At 37.0% G+C, this 17,807-nt stretch overlaps 1 protein-coding gene across 3 annotated transcripts in view; it reads right to left on the bottom strand.

Annotated features, from left to right (window-relative positions):
• Window positions 1–17,807, bottom strand: part of GABRB2 (gamma-aminobutyric acid type A receptor subunit beta2) — a 270,258-nt gene that overhangs the window by 168,494 nt on the left and 83,957 nt on the right. For all 3 annotated transcript variants that reach the window (XM_065936454.1, XM_065936463.1, XM_065936446.1), the window contains exon 4: window positions 694–914. In XM_065936454.1, coding sequence (XP_065792526.1) covers window positions 694–914 — 221 coding nt within the window. The remainder of the gene's footprint in view (window positions 1–693; window positions 915–17,807) is intronic.

Raw genomic sequence — 17,807 nt, forward strand, 5'->3', positions numbered from 1 at the left:
TAATGCAGAGAAATTCTTTACACTGAGATGTTTTCAGAGTAAGACAGATATCTTTTTTCTTCATCATTTTTCCAGGGAGCCATCTAATACAAAATAAACTTTTTAAAGAAGAAACTCATATTTCACAACTCATCCTCCAAAGAGAGCAGAGTATCACAATCCTTTCCTGCTATAAAGGTACATTTAATAGTGTCAAGTCACTATTAATAAACATGAGATGACGGCTTTATTTATTGCAAGTCTGATTACTCTTTGGAGGTGAGAGGATACAGAAAGCCCTCCTGTCCTCGGAAGGCCAGACTCAGCTCACAGAGCTCGGGAACAAATCAGAAAACAGAGCATCTGCCACATTCAAACAAGTATTGGGCATTCAGAACTTTTCTCCACTTTAAAGAAACCCCATGTGTAAGTTATTTTAATATTGCTTATCCCTACCTCTTAAATAAAGCAGCTTTAGGATCAGCAGCTGATATTGGAAGATAATTCAGAAAAAAAACTTAGGCTTAGCTGGGGATAAGTCCCTTTGTAAACATGCTCCCCTAAGCTCTCAGATGTCTATTGAATAGGAGGTTTAACTGCTTATCAGCAGAATTAAAGGAGGACTCAGGAAAAATAGCACAATATTCCCCTCCAATAAAGAGCAGTAAGTATCGTGCTCAGGGAAAGTTTGATTTTGAAACGGTCACTACAGACCTGAGGCCATAAAGGACTGTCCCATCTGGATGCAGGCGGATCATACGGTTCTTGACGGTCACTCCGTGCACAAACGACTTCTTATCGTTCAGGAAGTAGGTATCAGGCACCCAGAGCTGGTCAGCCACTCTATTGTCCAGAGTCAAGTTTAAAGGTATTACGTTATAGGACAGCCTCTTATCCCTCCAAGCTTGCTGAAAGTACATTGTCAAGGTATAATCCTGTGAAATTGAGAAGATAAAAAAAAAAAATTGGTTATTTTGTACCTAAATGGAATTGGGAGGTAAGCAAACAGTTGAGTGTTCACAAGAAAATCTATCCAACCAAATACTATAAACATAAACTAGTCACAAATTCAGTTCAGTTCAGTTGCTCAGTCGTGTCTGACTCTGCCATCCCATGGACTGCAGCACGCCACGCTTCCCTGTCCATCATCAACTCGCGGAGCTTGCTCAAACTCATGTCAAATTCACATGTTGGCAAATATTAATTTACTAAATCCATTCCAACTCAGCCCATGCTGTGTGCTGGGCACCACAGTTAAGTACAAAACTGAAGACAGCATAGCCTTTTGAAATCTGTTATATATTACTCAGGAAGAGGGCTTCCCCTGTGGCTCAGCCGGTAAAGGATTTGCCTGCAACGCGGGAGACCTGGGTTCGATCCCTGGGTTGGGAAGATCCCCTGGAGAAAGGAAAGGCTACCCTTTCCAGTATTCTGGCCTGGAGAATTCTATACAGTCCATGGGGTTGCAAAGAGTCGGGCATGACTGAGTGACTTTCACTTGCTCAGGAAGAAAGATGGCAAGGAATAATTATTTAGTAAGTAATTTGTCTTTCTCAGAGAGGGTACTCAGAATTGCTTTTGGTGGGAAATAACTACAATTGCAAAAAATGGTCAATCAATTATAGTAGGAATTATAAGAGTTTATATGAGAATCTGTATCTGTCTAATCAAGGTGAGCTTCCTACAGAAGGTGTCATTTATATTGAGACATATATATAGCTTCCTACCTCTCTAAACAATATAAGTTCAGTTAGTATTTCATTAGAATTTTAGAAATTCTGGATCATCAGACAAGTCTCCTTACTTTGGAGAAACAATGGTTGTTATAAATTGAGCACTGGTCTTAGAGTCCCAGGCTCCAGCATTTCCTAACTATTTTTAGGACATAAACTTATATAACTTCTTTTTACTTCAGTTCCATTAACTATAAATGGGGCTTTAAATACATCCTTGATCTATCAGAAGATTATTATGACAATTAAATGTGTAACTCAAATGTAATCTGGGAACTACAGAAAGCTATATATTATGAATAAAGCACTTACATACATCTTGTGACATGCTTTCTCCCTTAGAGGCCCATGGCTACAATGTAATTGCTCTCTCACCCTCATTTGAATGACTAAATGAAGGACTAAGTATTCATTTGAAAAGGATAATTACCATTCTATTTTAAAATCAGTTCACAATGCCCTACTTGAGGGCTTAAAAAAAACAAAACTAGAATCAAGTATTAATCATCTCTGTAACCTCAAAGCCAGCACAATCCTAGGGCACAAATAATGAATGAATGAATGAATGAATGTTCAATAAACTAAGTCTATTGGATTTCTGCACATACCTGATTACTCTTGTGGATAAAATATACACTTCAATCTCTGTAAAGTCCCTGAGTTTCTCCAACCCTTGCTGAGATTTCTACATGTTAATATGGCTATGGAATTTTAAAATGTGACTTGCAAGTTATTACCTGATAAAAGCATTAAATAGTTTCATAGGAAAAGTATAATACTCTGGCAAAAAATTAAATATTTTTCCTGGTTTCACAAACATACCAATTTTTATCTCATTTAGGAGTCAGTGTGGAGCTGACTTCTGAATGAGAAGTACAGAATCAAATTAATATTCTAACAGAAGAATATTAATATCATAAAGGGAGTCGGGCAAGACTGAATGACTAACACCCCTACACAAAGATATGTCACCAACTCAATGGACATGAATTTGGGCAAACTCTGGGAGATAGTGAGAGACAGAGAAGCTACAGTCCATGGGGTTGCAAAGAGTTGTACATGACTTAGTGACTGAACAACAACAAAAGTATATTAAATAACTGTAGGTGAAATTTTCTTGAGTGTGTTACTTTAGTCAATGCTTTGAACTGTTTCATCTCGCTCTAATTCTTAATAAAGAATTAGTCTGAGGATCTCTAGTATAGCATCTTGATTTATAATAAAAGCAAAGCTGAAGATATGAATTATATAACTAGAGAACAGAAAATGGATCAAACACATTTTTATATGGCCATAAATAAAACAAACAATTTATACTATGCTCGAGAGAACACACTTAGTGATTGCTAATTCTTAGAGATAAAATGGAAAATTTGATTATTAGCTCTATTAGAAGATAAAGCTACATAAGCCCTCTAAAGATTTAGGGGAGATAACACAGTTTGGAAGGTGCTGGGGTTTATCAGTCAGCTGAGATCTATTAGGACACAGGAAATTGTATTTTCTTTGGGGCTAAATAAATGGTGATATTGTGAGATCCTGAGTCATATGCTCACTCCTATTATTTGTCAGCAAGGCAGTGCCTGCTAAGAAATGCTCCCAGATAGACTTCAGAGATTCTGCTAACTGTCACATCAATTTTCATTTCTTTTATTTTTAAGTGACACATCAAGACACTGTCAAGAAAAGAAGTTCCTGAATCAAAATAAATGCTATTGGACATAGAAGGAAAGAAAGGTTCTATGTTCTACCCTTTCTCTCCCAGGTCCTCATGCCCCCAGGATGAATGCTTTGAGTTTTTATGTAGAAAACATATTCTTTACACTCATCCAGCAAGTCTACTTTCAGAAAGTTGTCTCAGAGTTGGTTTATTCAAAATGAAAAAAAAAAGTAAACCACTTCTGTGTGCTCTACAGTCCATGGCATCACCATGCAAGAAGGACTTAGATAATCATAATCAAAATTAAAACCAATGAACTTTCAATGCCGAACAAAATAGAGTATGCCTACTACAGGCTCTCTTTCCCACTAATCACAATTAGCCATGCTGGAAAGAATTAAAAAGCCACTACCAAGGACTGTGCAAAGTAAAATCTAGTAGGCAGACTGGCAAAGAATCAAAATGTGAAGAAATCCTATTACAATGGTGAGTTTCTTATTTTTTTGTTTTTTCTTCCTTTTATCATCTTAAAGTAATACATGCTCACACAAACACAGCCAAAGTATAAATAAATGGAGAGATACACCAAGTTCCTGGATTTGAAGAAATGAGCATTGTTAAGATGTCAATTCTTCTCAAATTGCTCTATAGGTAAAATTTAATCTTAATTAATATTTGAGTAGGATTTGTAGATATGCTGATTCTAAAATTTATATGGCAAGGAAAGGATTGAGAATAAACAATTTCAAAGGAAAAGAATAAAATTGGAGGATTCACCCTCTGATTTCTAGGCTTACTAGACTTATTAAGACAGTATGACAGTGTAGTAATGATAGAAACACAGATCAATAAAATAGTAGAATCTACAAATAAACCCACAGAAATATACTCAAAGATTTTTCTGATGAAGGAAAAATGGTAGTAGATTTGAGAAAGCATAAAATTTTCAGCAAATAATGTGAATCAACTGGAGCATGCAAAATGTAAATAAATAATTAAATAAACAAATAAATAAGGAAACAAGTAAGTAAGATAGATGTCTAAGATCTCGCTTCTGAGTATGAGACCCACAAATTCACTGTTGCATATGTGAAGTTTATAAATGTGACATTCCCACATCCCAAAGGTAGGTGGTCTCCAAACTTTAAAACTGTCTAAGTAATTATGCTAAACTAGGGTCTCAAAATAACACAAAAGCACAACTGACCATTTTAACTTCTGATGATTCAGAGCAACTAAAACTGCAATAGCAGGTGGGAATACCGTCAACCACCTGGAAAACAACTGGATAATTTCTTATAACGTTAATAGACATTTGACATACAAGGCAGCAAACCCACTCCTGGGCATGTATCGAAAGCAGCTCCTGATACATGCAACATCATCACTGGTTTTCAAAGAAAGTTAAATCAAAGAGGCAAGATTCAAAAAAATACATGATATATGATTCCATTTATATGATATTTTGGAAAAACTTAGGGACCAAGAATAGATGAGAGCTTATCTGGGATTCGAGATGGAGGAGAGCGTGACCACAGAGGAACAGAATGAAGGAATGATTTTGGGTAGTAGAACTGTTCTGCATTTTAACTGCAGTGGTGGTTACACAATTTTAGGCGTTAGTTAACTCATAGAATGATACACCAAAATGAGTGCATCATCTGTATGCAAATTTTAAAAATAAAATTTAAAACTGCTTGAGTAAAAACAAACAAACAAGGCCATGATCTCTAAGATAAGACACACTCAGGTTCTTACTCAGGTATTTTCACATTCCTCTGCTGGAACCCTGGTTGAGGTGAAGGAGTCTCTGTTTCCAACTCAAAAGAAGAAACTAAAGCTAATTAACTTAGAGATTGGGGTAAAAAAGAACTGCTCCGACATCTGGAGGCAAGAGAGCCATGCTACAAAATAAGTCACCTAATGCATACCAGGGGACATGATACCTCATCAGTCTTTCACCAGGTGGTTACAGATTCAGTTCATGTGTATAATGAGACAACTGAACTAGATAGTTTTCAAGTCCATCTCTAGGAATAAAATAATTCCATTCTAAGATATGCTTTGCCACACTTGTATTCAAATGCATTTGTCTTTCGAAATCTCCTAAATATCTAAAATACTTTTATAATTATTTCTTGCTATTTTTGTAACCCATTTCTAATACCAAGATTCAAAACCCTTTTATTTGGTGTAGTGTTCTATAAAATATATGGCATGAAATAAATTGTGTATGTGTTTACCATCTTTTCTAACTTTATTATTTTGTGAATTGTCTATTCTTGCTCTACATTTTTCTGCTACATGTTTACTTCCTACTATAGGATATTGATAGATGGATATCTATCCATATAAAACATTTTATTATTCTGCTATTTTTTTAAATTTATTTTATAAATATTTAACTTTGGTTAAAACAAAAATTAGTTCAGAAGGCTTCTATATACTTTTCACACAGCCTTCTCTAAGATTAACATTTTGCATAGTCTCAGAACAATATCAAACAAAGATGTTAACATTAATATAATACTACTTACTAGACAACAGACCTTATTAGAATATTACCCATTTACTCACTAATGTTCTTCTTCTGTTCCAGGGTTTGATCCAATATCCCACCATGCATTTAGTTGTTCTGTTCCTTAGCATCCTTCAATCTGTGAGAGTTCCTCAACCTTTCTTTGTCTTTGATGATGATAATGCTTTCAGAATATTGGTCAGTAGATCTTATAGAATGTCTTTCAGCTTGAGTGTGCCCATGACTAGATTTAGCTTATATAGTTTTGGCCAAAATATCACCAAAGAACACTGCATTCATCATGATATAAATATCAACTACAGGGAGTATCAACTGCAAGGAGACCCAACCAGTCAATCCTAAAGGAAATTAGTCCTAAATATTCACTGGAAGCACTGATGCTGAAGCTGAAACTCCAATACTTTGACCATCTGATGCGAACAACTGACTCATTGGAAAAGACCCTGATGCTGGGAAAGACTGAAGGCAAAAGGAGAAGGGGATGACAGAGGATGAGATGGTTGGATGGCATCACTGACTCGAAAGACATGAATCTGAGCAAACTCCAGGAGTTGCTGATGGATAGGGAAGCCTGGTGTGTTGCAGTCCATGGGGTCGCAAAGAATTGGACACGACTGAGCAACTGAACAGAACTGATGTTAATATGTCGTATTACTGATGAGGGTATTAATCTTAAATGGTTGGTTAACAGTGTATCTACCAGGTTTTTCCACTGGGACATTACTATTTTCCTTTATAACTAATAGATATCTTGGGGTAGGTACTTTAGAACTATGAAAACAACAAGGTTATTAGGCTGACTTCTATAATCACTGTGTTTTGGGGGTTTGCATATTTTCCAAATTTCTATTTCTCTTCTTTCACCTAAACCTGAATCAATATATTCAGTCAGCTGACTATGCTTAACTAATAAGACAAACCAAAAGTAGTAAATACCAACATAAGCCATTTAAGATGTTTTATCATTAAATAGTAAGAAATACCTTCTTGAGACTCATTCTTTCTACCTACTCCTTTCATAGACTAGTGGCATCATTCTGGCCACAGAGGGTTCCTATTTTCAGTACAGACTTCCCCTCTGGATGGCAGCCTCTGATCCTGGTCTCAAGCCCTTGGGTGGCATGTAATCCCAACTGGGCTTGCTACAGCATTCTCTCTACCTTCATTAATGTCTATGGTTCTTAATACGCTTTTTCTTCTCTGGAGCTCTCACCATTCCCAATCTATGTAGCTTTCCTCTTTTTTTTTGCAATGCATGTTTATATGTATGGGAACAATTGTAAATGTAATTATGGCATTTTTCCCATCTTTGTGTGTGTGTGTGTGTGTGTGTGTGTGTGTGTGTTTTCCTATTTCTGTATTTGGGGAGAAGATGGTGTTGCAGGGAACTGGGTTCACATGTGTTTGTTCTGCCATCTGAGTACATAAGGGACCAACAGTTACTTTTGTAATGATCAGGGTTTAAGGCTTATTTTCACCACTGATAATGTGTGATTTGTTTAATTCACTTTAACTATTGCAACTACATCATCTAAGCTTTGAAATTGCTGCTGCTATGCTAATAGAATCTTGAGCTTTGGAGATTAATCTTGCTTCTTGGTCTTATAAGTAACACTGTTGTCTCAAAAATTAGACAACTTAAGAGAAATCTCTATCTGCTCAGGATTTATAATTTTCAAACATAGTATTTTTTAGCTTCATCTTAACTATCCATTGCTGAAATAATATCTGAATCTAATATACTAACATGTGTTAATTTCCTCTAACTTAGCTAGTCAATCCTAAAGGAACTCAACTCTGAATATTCACTGGAAGGATTGATACATAAGCTGAAGCTCCAATACTTTGGCCACCTGATGTGAAGGGCCTACTCATTGGAAAAGACCCTGATGCTGGGAAAAATTGAGGGCATGAGGAGAAGAGGGCGACAGAGGATGAGATGGTTGGATGACATCACCGAATTGATGGACATGAGTCTGAGCAAACTCCAGGAGATGGTGAAGGACAGGGGAGCTTGGCGCGCCGCAGTCCATGGGGTCACAAAGGGTTGGACACGACTGAGCAACTGAACAACAACAAGAACAACTGAACTAGATCAAAATTGAGGTTTGAGCTAAGAATATGAGCTTCTGGCTTTGTAAGACAGGGCTAAAGAAGCGAAAGCTGTGATACAGAAACATTGAATGCAAATTTAATTTAACTTAAACATAATGCAAGTTTCCTGTGAATAAAACTCCATGACAGTTTGTTAAAATAGCACATTTATAACTTTCACTATCATTCCCTGAATAGTCTTTTAATTTGGGGAATGTTTAGAAAAGTCTTTGTTTTTGTTTGGCTTTAGCACCGTTCAAAAAGGTAACACAAGAGGACTGAATTCCAAAGATTAGGATAGAAGATGATTTCCTTTATTAAATACTTCTGTTTTTACTCCCTCGTGGGAGTAAACATTACTTCTGATGTAGAAATTATCACCTAAAAAACACCACAGTAAGCGGAGTGAGCACATTCATAGTAATTATATGGTGAGTACTTTCTCAGCATCATAAGCTGCTATCCCCTTGAGAGCAGAGATGGTTCCTTACGCCTGTGGATGCAATTCTGTGCAGTCACATGCGCAGTAAGTAAATGGGACAAACTACCACTACCTGCTAAATGGAACAGATTTCCTTGAGAACGCTTGGAAACTTGTGCAGAGGTCTCTCATCTGTGCATACCCTTTGTTCTGATATTTGCATCCCAAGGATATTAGTAGAAAATAATTAAGCAGTACATGTTGACAGTTTATCTCCAAATATTACCACAACTCTCTTACTGTCCTGTTTCCAGTGTTAACAACCTAGCCTCAAACACCATTATTTGTGATTATGATGCCACAGTTATTGTTTCCTTGAAGCAGATCACATTTCCACCTTCATTAACTATTAAAGGCTTTTCAATGCATTCAGAGTAAAACACAAACTTATGACTTATAGGAGCCTTAAAGGTCCCATATGACTTGGACTCTGCACACTTCTTTGATCTCACCTCCTATTATCTCTGCTCACCCCTCACCTCAACTCACTAAGACCATCCACACTAGCTTTTCTTCTCTTTTACAAATATCACAAGCTTTTTCAGCCTTAGAAACCTTGTTCTAGATAATGACTAACTGGAAAAATTACGTCCGCAAGTATGATTGATTCTCCCCATCTTGGGTCTCAGAGCTCAACTAAAAGGTAAAATCTATTCAGTGGGACTTTCTTTGACCATCTAACTCCCAACCCCTTCAAACCTTAACACAGTCCCTATTTTTATTAAGTTTATAGCACTGATCACTTTTTTCAACTATCATAATCATTTATTGGTTACTGTTTAATTTTTCATTTCTCTTAACTAGAAGGTAAGTTCCATGAAAATATAAAACGTTCCTAAATGTGTTCATCACTGTATCTCAGTGCTTGAAAGAGGGCTTAGAAAAGTAGCAATAAAAGTCTATGTATTGAAAGATGTGAAAGAATAAATGACAGACAATGTACATTTATCCACCCCAAAATATGTACCACTCTATTAGCAATAAAAGTTAGAGAAGACCTAAGTGTTCATCAGCATGAAACTGAGGAAATAAAACAAAGCATTAAAATATAATGGAATATATAGAAATAGACAGAAATGGTATGGACACAACAGAAGCAGAAGATATTAATTAAGAAGAGGTGGCAAGAATACATAGAAGAACTATACAAAAAAATCTTCACGACCCAGATAATCATGATGGTATGATCACTCGCCCAGAGCCAGACATCCTGGAATGTGAAGTCAAGTGGGTCTTAGGAAGCATCACTAAGAACAAAGCTGGTGAAGGTGATGGAATTCCAGTTGAACTATTTCAAATCCTAAAAGATGATGCTATGAAAGTGCTGCACTCAATACGCCAGCAAATTTGGAAAACTCAGCAGTGGCCACCGGACTGGGAAATGTCAGCTTTCATTCCAATCCCAATGAAAGGCAATCCCAAAGAATGCTCAAACTACCACACAATTGCACTCATCTCACACGCTAGCAAAATAATGCTCAAAATTCTCCAAGAGAGGCTTCAACAAGACACGAATGGTGAACTTCCAGATGTTCAAGGCAGAGAAACCAGAGATCACATTACCAACATCCGTTGAGTCATTGAAAAAGCAAGAGTTCCAGAAAAAGCTTCACTTCTGTTTTATTGACTACACCAAAACCTTTGACTGTGTGGATCACAACAAACTGGAAAATTCTTCAAGAGATGAGGAGTACCAGACCACCTTACCTGTCTCCTAAGAAATCTGTATGCAGGTCAGGAGGCAACAGTTACAACTGGACATGGAGCAACAGACTGGTTCCAAATAGGGAAAGGAGTATGTCAAGGGTGTATATTGTCACCCTGCTTATTTAACTTATATGCAGAGTATATCATGTGAAATGCCAGGCTGGATGAAGCACAAGCTGGAATCAAGATTGCCGGGAGAAATATCAATAACCTCAGATAAGAGGATGACACCACCCTTATGGCAGAAAGCAAAGAGGAATTAAAGAGCCTCCTGATTAAAGTAAAAGAGGAGAGTGGAAAAGCTGGCTTAAAGCTCAACACTTAAAAAACTAAGATCATGGCATCTGGTCCCATCACCTCATGGCAAATAGATGGGAAAACACTGGAAACAGTGACAGACTTTATTTTGGGGGGCTCCAAAATCACTGCAGATGGTGACTGTAGTCACAAAATTAAAAGACACTTGCTCCTTGGAAGAAAAGTTACAACCAACCTAGACAGCATATTACAAAGCAGAGACATTACTTTGCCAACAAAGGTCTGTCTAGTCAAAGTTATGGTTTTTCCAGTAATCATGTATGGATGTGAGAGTTGGACTATAAAGAAGGCTGAGTGCTGAAGAATTGATGCTTTTGAACTGTAGTGTTGATGAAGACTTTTGAGAGTCTCTTGGACTGCAAGGAGATCCAACCAGTCCATCCTAAAGGAAATCAGTCCTGTGTGTTCATTGGAAGGACTGATGTTGAATCTGAAACTCCAATACTTTGGCCACCTGATGTGGAGAGCTGACTCACTGGAAAAGACCCTGATGGTGGGAAAGATTGCAGGTTGGAGGAGAAGGGGACAACAGAGGATGAGATGGTTGGATGGCATCACTCACTCAACGGACACAAGTTTGGGCAAATCTGGGAGTTGGTGATGGATAGGGAGGCCTGGTGAGCTGCAGTCCATGGGGTCTCAAAGAGTCAGACACAACTGAGTGACTGAACTGAACTGATAGAGGAATCAAATAACATTGTAAAAATATTAACAGATGTTCTCAACATACTATTATTACTGTATTATTATTATTTTATGAAGAATACTGCAAAACAATATGCACAATGTGATTCTATTTTGGAAACATAGATATATATTTGAGGAAAAGTATCTAAAACAAATATAAATATTAACAGTGGTATCTCTGTGTGGCAAAATGACAAGTGATAGCAATGCTATTTGGTTTTGCTTTGTTCTATATATTATTTTTAAATATAAACTATTTCTGAAACAAAAACTATATAATCAATTCCTTGTTGAATTAAAATTTGAAAAGAAATTATCATTACAAATATGTCTTTATTCTCCACATAATTTAGAGCTCAGCGTGAAGAAAAAGGAAATATTCTCATGCTATATTCCTTCCGTCATGTTCTCCTCTATGTAACCCCATGGACTGCAGCCTGATAGGCTCCTTTGTCCACAGGATTTCCCAGGAAAGAACACTGGAGTGGGTTCCCATTTCCTACTCCAGGGGATTTTCCAACCCAGGGATCAAACCCATGTCTGTTATGAATATACTCACAGTCACAAATAAATGAGAAAGTAACAGCTTTTCAGCTTATTAACAAAGTACATATCTCCTTTGCATTGACCAAAGGCTTTGATCTAGAATCACAGAAGAAGTAAGAGCTTTATGTAATCATCCACTCTTCCTCTTGAAAGTTCACATTTAAGCCATGACTGAGAAGTAAATATTCATCCCTATTTTTCCACCTAAATACCAAAAAGGGGGGTCCTGGGATCTTCCTCTGGCACTAACTTCAGTCTTTTTCACTCTGTTGGAAGTTTCATTTTATTTCTAATGTAAAGCTTTCATATGTATTTTTTGTTTAATACTCAGAGGGATGAATACACATACACACATGCCTGTTAATTCTAGTTTTAGCTTTAACAGCCTTCTCTATACTGCACTTGAATCAAGTTTATAGATTCTCCTAAAAAGATATTCAAAGAGATTCCATTCTTTTTGTATTAGTCCCAACTCCTTACAAGGCTTTTCCCCATCTGTTCTAGTCACTTCACCTCTCTACCCCTGTATCTTCATCCAAAGTGAACGAAATGAGGCATAGTGAGGATCCCTGGCTGAGATGTTCTCGGATTCTAGTCACTCCATTTATCTTCAACCAATCATCTTCCTGAAACTTTTGCTTGAACTAAACTTTTCTGCATTCCTTCAGACACATCTTTTACTTTCCATTCTGCTTTTCTTTTTCCCCACACACCTCCTTCATTGCACACCCTAATCCTACCTATCCTCCAAGCATTCACATGAACCCTCTACTACTTCCCATTATAGTTCAAGTTCACCCTCTCATGTCCTTTAATGCGGTTCTCTGCAGCATCCTAAATACTGCTACCTCTTGTAATGTTATTTAGATGAGGGAGGAAATCTCCTAACTAAACCACACTGTTCTTTGAAGTCAGAAACAATGCCAATACTTTTTTTACAAAATGATCCAAGCATCTTGTCTTTAACACAATTGATCCTCCACGAATATTTACTCATTGGCATACTAACGCTGGTTTTTACCTCTTCACTCTTCCTGCATGGATTTCAAATTTTGAGTCCTTAAACCTCTTTACTAATCACTATTCCTGAATTCCCCCAGAGATTTGTTCTCTCCACACCCTGGCATTTGCGAATGAATTTTAATTCTGTCCTTTTTCCATATGTGTCAAACACCTTCAGAGCCACTGTTCTTTATTTTTCATAGCTCCTCCAGTTCTACTAGCAAAGTCCCTAAGGTTAGGGATAAGGATTTGTGAAGGACACAGTCTATCCGTCCAAAGCAAAAAGAACTCAGAAAGTAGTGTGAAAATTCCAACAAAGCCTGGCTCTTTAAAATGTTTTCCATCTTCCACACCTGAGCCCACAAATTGCTGATTCAATTATAGGTCATGGTAACACTTCCACTATCTCAGCCTCCTAAACTAGAGTGTAAGGGAGTAAAACTCACCTCCCCCTTAATAGAAGCCATCACTCCAGATGTTCAATTGCAACATTTTTGGAAGAAGCACATGGTAACAGCTCTGACTAATTGCTGGAGAAACATTTGGGACATGAGAGCTGAACCTAAGATCATCCATAAGGGGAATCCAAGTTCAGAAGTGATATTTTCTTACATGTGAATCTAAAATGCACCTGGTCAATGAGTTAGGCTTTCCCACTGTTTTTGCTTAGTTCATTCTGTATTTTATTACTGATCCACCTTCTCGGCTATAATGGGACTCAATCTAAGGATGGCTAAAAAAAAAAAAATCAAACAAATCAAACAAATATTATAACAAATATAATATAAATTAACTGGTTAAATATGTCTCTTAATACAGAATACCCTCAGCAGGGGACTCAGTTCACTCTGAGATAATCAACGTTAAAAACACTCTTTGTATGTATGATTTGCTCCCTCTCATTTTGTGCTTTTTAATTACTCTGTAACTTTTACTCAAATTGCTTTAGAGCAGTTTGCAGTCTAATTTGTCTATCCCTTATACATCAACACTGGCTCTAGGCTAACCCTCCTCACGTGCATTATTTCATTAATCATCACAACAGCCCTGTAAGTTACTGACTAGATCTACCAGGGACTAGCTGCTGTGAGACTAACCTTCCCGAGACATCCTGTTCTATAAAATAATGTAAATAGTAGTTTCCAGTAGCAAGTAAATTTACCCAAATAAAATGATTAGTAGGATGTCTGGCCCAGATTAAATGCTCAACATTGGCTGTTATGATGCTCAACATTCTCACCATTTCCATTTTTCAGGTGACACATCCGAAACACTGAGAGGTGAGTGACTTTCCTGGTGTCCTTCAGTCAATAATGTTCTCAGGCCTGACTCGGCCAGGGTCCCTCTGGGGATGGAGCCCATATTCTTAGCAGTGCCTGAGCTGCCTCTGGAGCCCTCACCTCTGTGCCAGTTTTGGTTCTGACTTACCATTTCCCAATGTCGTATTTTTCACCTTGACACCCTGCCCCAACAAAAACAGGGGGAAATACACCTTTACCTATGTATCTATCTACTCAGCCACATATACAGCAACAAACAACTAGAACAATAAGTTATATGTTTACTGGCCAGAGGAGGGCATGGATGTTTAATCTGAGAACTCTCTGGGATATGAACACTGAAGCTGTGTATACAGGCACATGCACATGTTCCTGAATACACAGACAGAGGCACAATTTTACCCAAAGGGAGATTACATGAACTTAATTTGATCTTGCAGAATGATGAAAATATCTGTTTTTTTTTTTTTTTGCAGAGTATATGCCTCACTCCAGAGAAGCCCAAAGTAACCAGAAGGACTGTAGGGGAGTATGTGTAGGGATGCTCTTACTCAGAAATAATTTAATTGGAAAAATATTTCTAGCAAGCTACAACAAACTTACTCTAACCATTTCAGGAAGATTTTTCAACAGAATGGTGGAAATGATTCCTTAACTCTTAGACTGAGCCACAAGAGATTGACATTTTCTTGTGAGTTTGAAAATGTTTGAATGTTGGCAATTTCATATGGTTCAACACAAATACACAGTAGCTACTGTAAGAATATAAATTTATTTTCTAAATTTAGCAATTTTGGGTTCTAAATAATTTGTAACGTACGAATACACACTAATTTTGAAAAAAGCTTATTATAACTGCATTTTTAATGGTTCTTAAATTTGTGTTCAGGATAAAACTCAGACAAAACCCATTAAAAATGCAATTATAAAAGTAATAAGCTTTTTGTGTTTCAAAACATGGATGTGAACATTCCTTTTTTGTATTTTCTTGTCTTAGAAGTATTTAGTGATTCCTCAAAAAAGCTACATTTTTAGGAAAACTTATCACTGTAAGAAAATTACATTACAATGTAACAGACACTACCCTAGAGTCCTTAGTACAATTTGTCTTTTTTCTTTACTATACTCACGCAAATTAACTTGTTTTCAAATAAGTTAATAACTACATGATGCAATCAATTATACATATCAAGATCCTTTTTATTATGAGTTAGTTTCTTGGGCTCCAAAATCACTGCAGATGGTGACTGCAAACATGAAATTAACAGATGCTTGCTCCTTGAAAAAAAAGCTATGACAAACCCAGACAGCATACTAAAAAGCAGAGACATTACTTTGCCAACAAATGTGTGTCTAGCCAAAGCCTGGTTTTACCAGTAGCCATATGGATGTGAGAGTTGGACCATAAAGAAGGCTGAGGCTTTTGAACTATGGTATTGGAGAAGACTCTTGGGAGTTCCTTGGACTGCAAGGAGGTCCAACTAGTCCATCCTAAAGGAAATCAATCCTGAATATTCATTGGAAGGACTGAGGCTGAAGCTGAAACTCCAATACATTGGCCACCTGATGCAAAGAACTAATTCATTGGAAAAGACCCTGATGCTGGGAAAGACTGAAGGTGGGAGGAGAAGGGGAAAACAGACGAGGAGATGGTTGGATGGCATCACTAACTCGATAGACGTGAGTTTGAGTAACCTCTGGAAGTTAGTGATGGACAGGGCAGCCTGGCATGCTGCAGTCCATGGGATCACAAGCATTCAGACATGACTGAGTGACTGAACTGAACTGAATTTTATATACATAGGCCCACCATTATAAGAATGATCTTCCTACAATGCATCTAGTTTTAATATCTCTGAGATCTGGGTGCTATGAACTAAAAGTTGGCTAGTGAAATTCATGATGCTTTCTGCTATGTACTTAGAGAAGCCAAAGTGTCAAGGCACCAGTGGATGGGGTCAGAGGAGACAAAGGAAAGAACACTGAATTGGAAAGTAGGAGACCTGACTGAGGGCTTCCTCCATTACTTGTTTCCTGATGATCTCAGAGAAGTAGCCTACCTCTTTACATTTCAGTTTTCACTTCTGTGAAATATGAACACTAATAACTGTACCTGAGAAGCATGTCCCTTGTAACTTTACCCAAAGACACATGTCAAACATTATATGTGAAAGTTCTCACTAGTGTTCATATGTAGGAAGCAACATGGCCTAGTGTTTGAGCACAAGGATTCTGAATTCCAGAGGGTTGGTTGAAATTCCAGCTCTACCACTTACTTCATGTATAATCCTAGGTACACATTTTAATATTCCAAAGCTTGGGTTTCCTCATCTGCAAAATAATAACTACTTCACTGACTGCTGGTGGAAATAAATGAAATAATATAAATTCAAACTCTGATTATTATAGCACTCAAAAGGAGGTAGTGTATACCATTAAAATATTAATTTAAGAGTATTGATTTTTATTAATTGTTCATAAAAAAGTTAAAGAAAAAGCCAAGAGGAAAAATGACTGCTGTTGCTGACTTTGCTTACAAAGATAAAAATTTACTATTATTTCCCAGTTTACAACTGAAACAAAATGATACAAAATTATATTGGCGCCATCCCGATAAGAAAAGTATAGGACTTGATGGTTTCATCGGTGAGTTCTATCAAACATTTAAAGAAGAATTAGCACTAATTTACCACAAAATCTTCCAAATAACTGAAGAGGAAGGAACCTGATACCAAGAACAGACAAAGACACTACATGAAAAGATATCTATGGACTGTAGCCCGCTAAGCTCCTCCATCCATGGGAGGGTCCAGGCAAGAATACTGGGGTGGGTTGTCATTTCTTTCTCCAGGGAACCTTTTAGACTTGGGGATCGAACTCAGGTCTACCTGAACTGCAGGCAGATTCCTTCCTGTCTGAGTCACCAGGGAAACCCAAAAGGATACCTACCAACCAATATCCATGAGGAACAGTGATGCAAAATTCCCAATAAAACAACAACAGAATTCAACAAGAAATGAAAAGAACAATACACTATGACCGAGTGGGATTTATTCCTAAAATGCATGCCTAAAAACCATTCCTAGAATGGTTCAACATATGAAAACCAATCAATGTAACATAAGACATTACCAAATAAGGGGGAAAGGCCATGTGATTATTTCAATTGATGCAAAAGAGCATTATATAAAATTCAACACATTTTCTTGATAAAAACACATAAAAAACTAGGCATAGAAGGAAATTACCTCAATGCAATAAAGGCCATAAATGACAAGCCCACAGCTAACATTGTATTCAATGGTCAAAGTCTGATAACTTTTTCTCTAAGATCAGGGACAAGAATGTCTACTTTCAGCACTCTACTCAACACTCTGTTCAGTACTGAAAGTCCCAGCCAGGAGAATTAGGCAAGAAAAAGAAAGAAGAAGCACCCAAATTGGGATGGAAGAAGTAAAATTATCTCTGTTCACAAATAACATGATGTTATAGGTAGAAAAATCCTAAAGATGCCAAACAGAAGCACACACAAATACATTAGCTGGTAGAATATACAAATTCAGCAACACTGCAAAACATAAAATCAACACTCAAAAATCAGTTGAGTTTCTTTGTGCTAACAATGGACAATCAAAAAAGAAACTAAAAAAAACAAAAAAAACCTCTGTTTACAATAGCATCAAAAAGAATAAAATATTTAGGGATAAACACAACCAAGGAGGTAAAAGACTTCTACTCTGAAAACTACAAAATGTTGCTGAAAGAAATTAAAGAAGCTACA

Source organism: Muntiacus reevesi, chromosome 1, assembly GCF_963930625.1.
Source record: "Muntiacus reevesi chromosome 1, mMunRee1.1, whole genome shotgun sequence".
Lineage (NCBI taxonomy): Eukaryota > Metazoa > Chordata > Mammalia > Artiodactyla > Cervidae > Muntiacus > Muntiacus reevesi.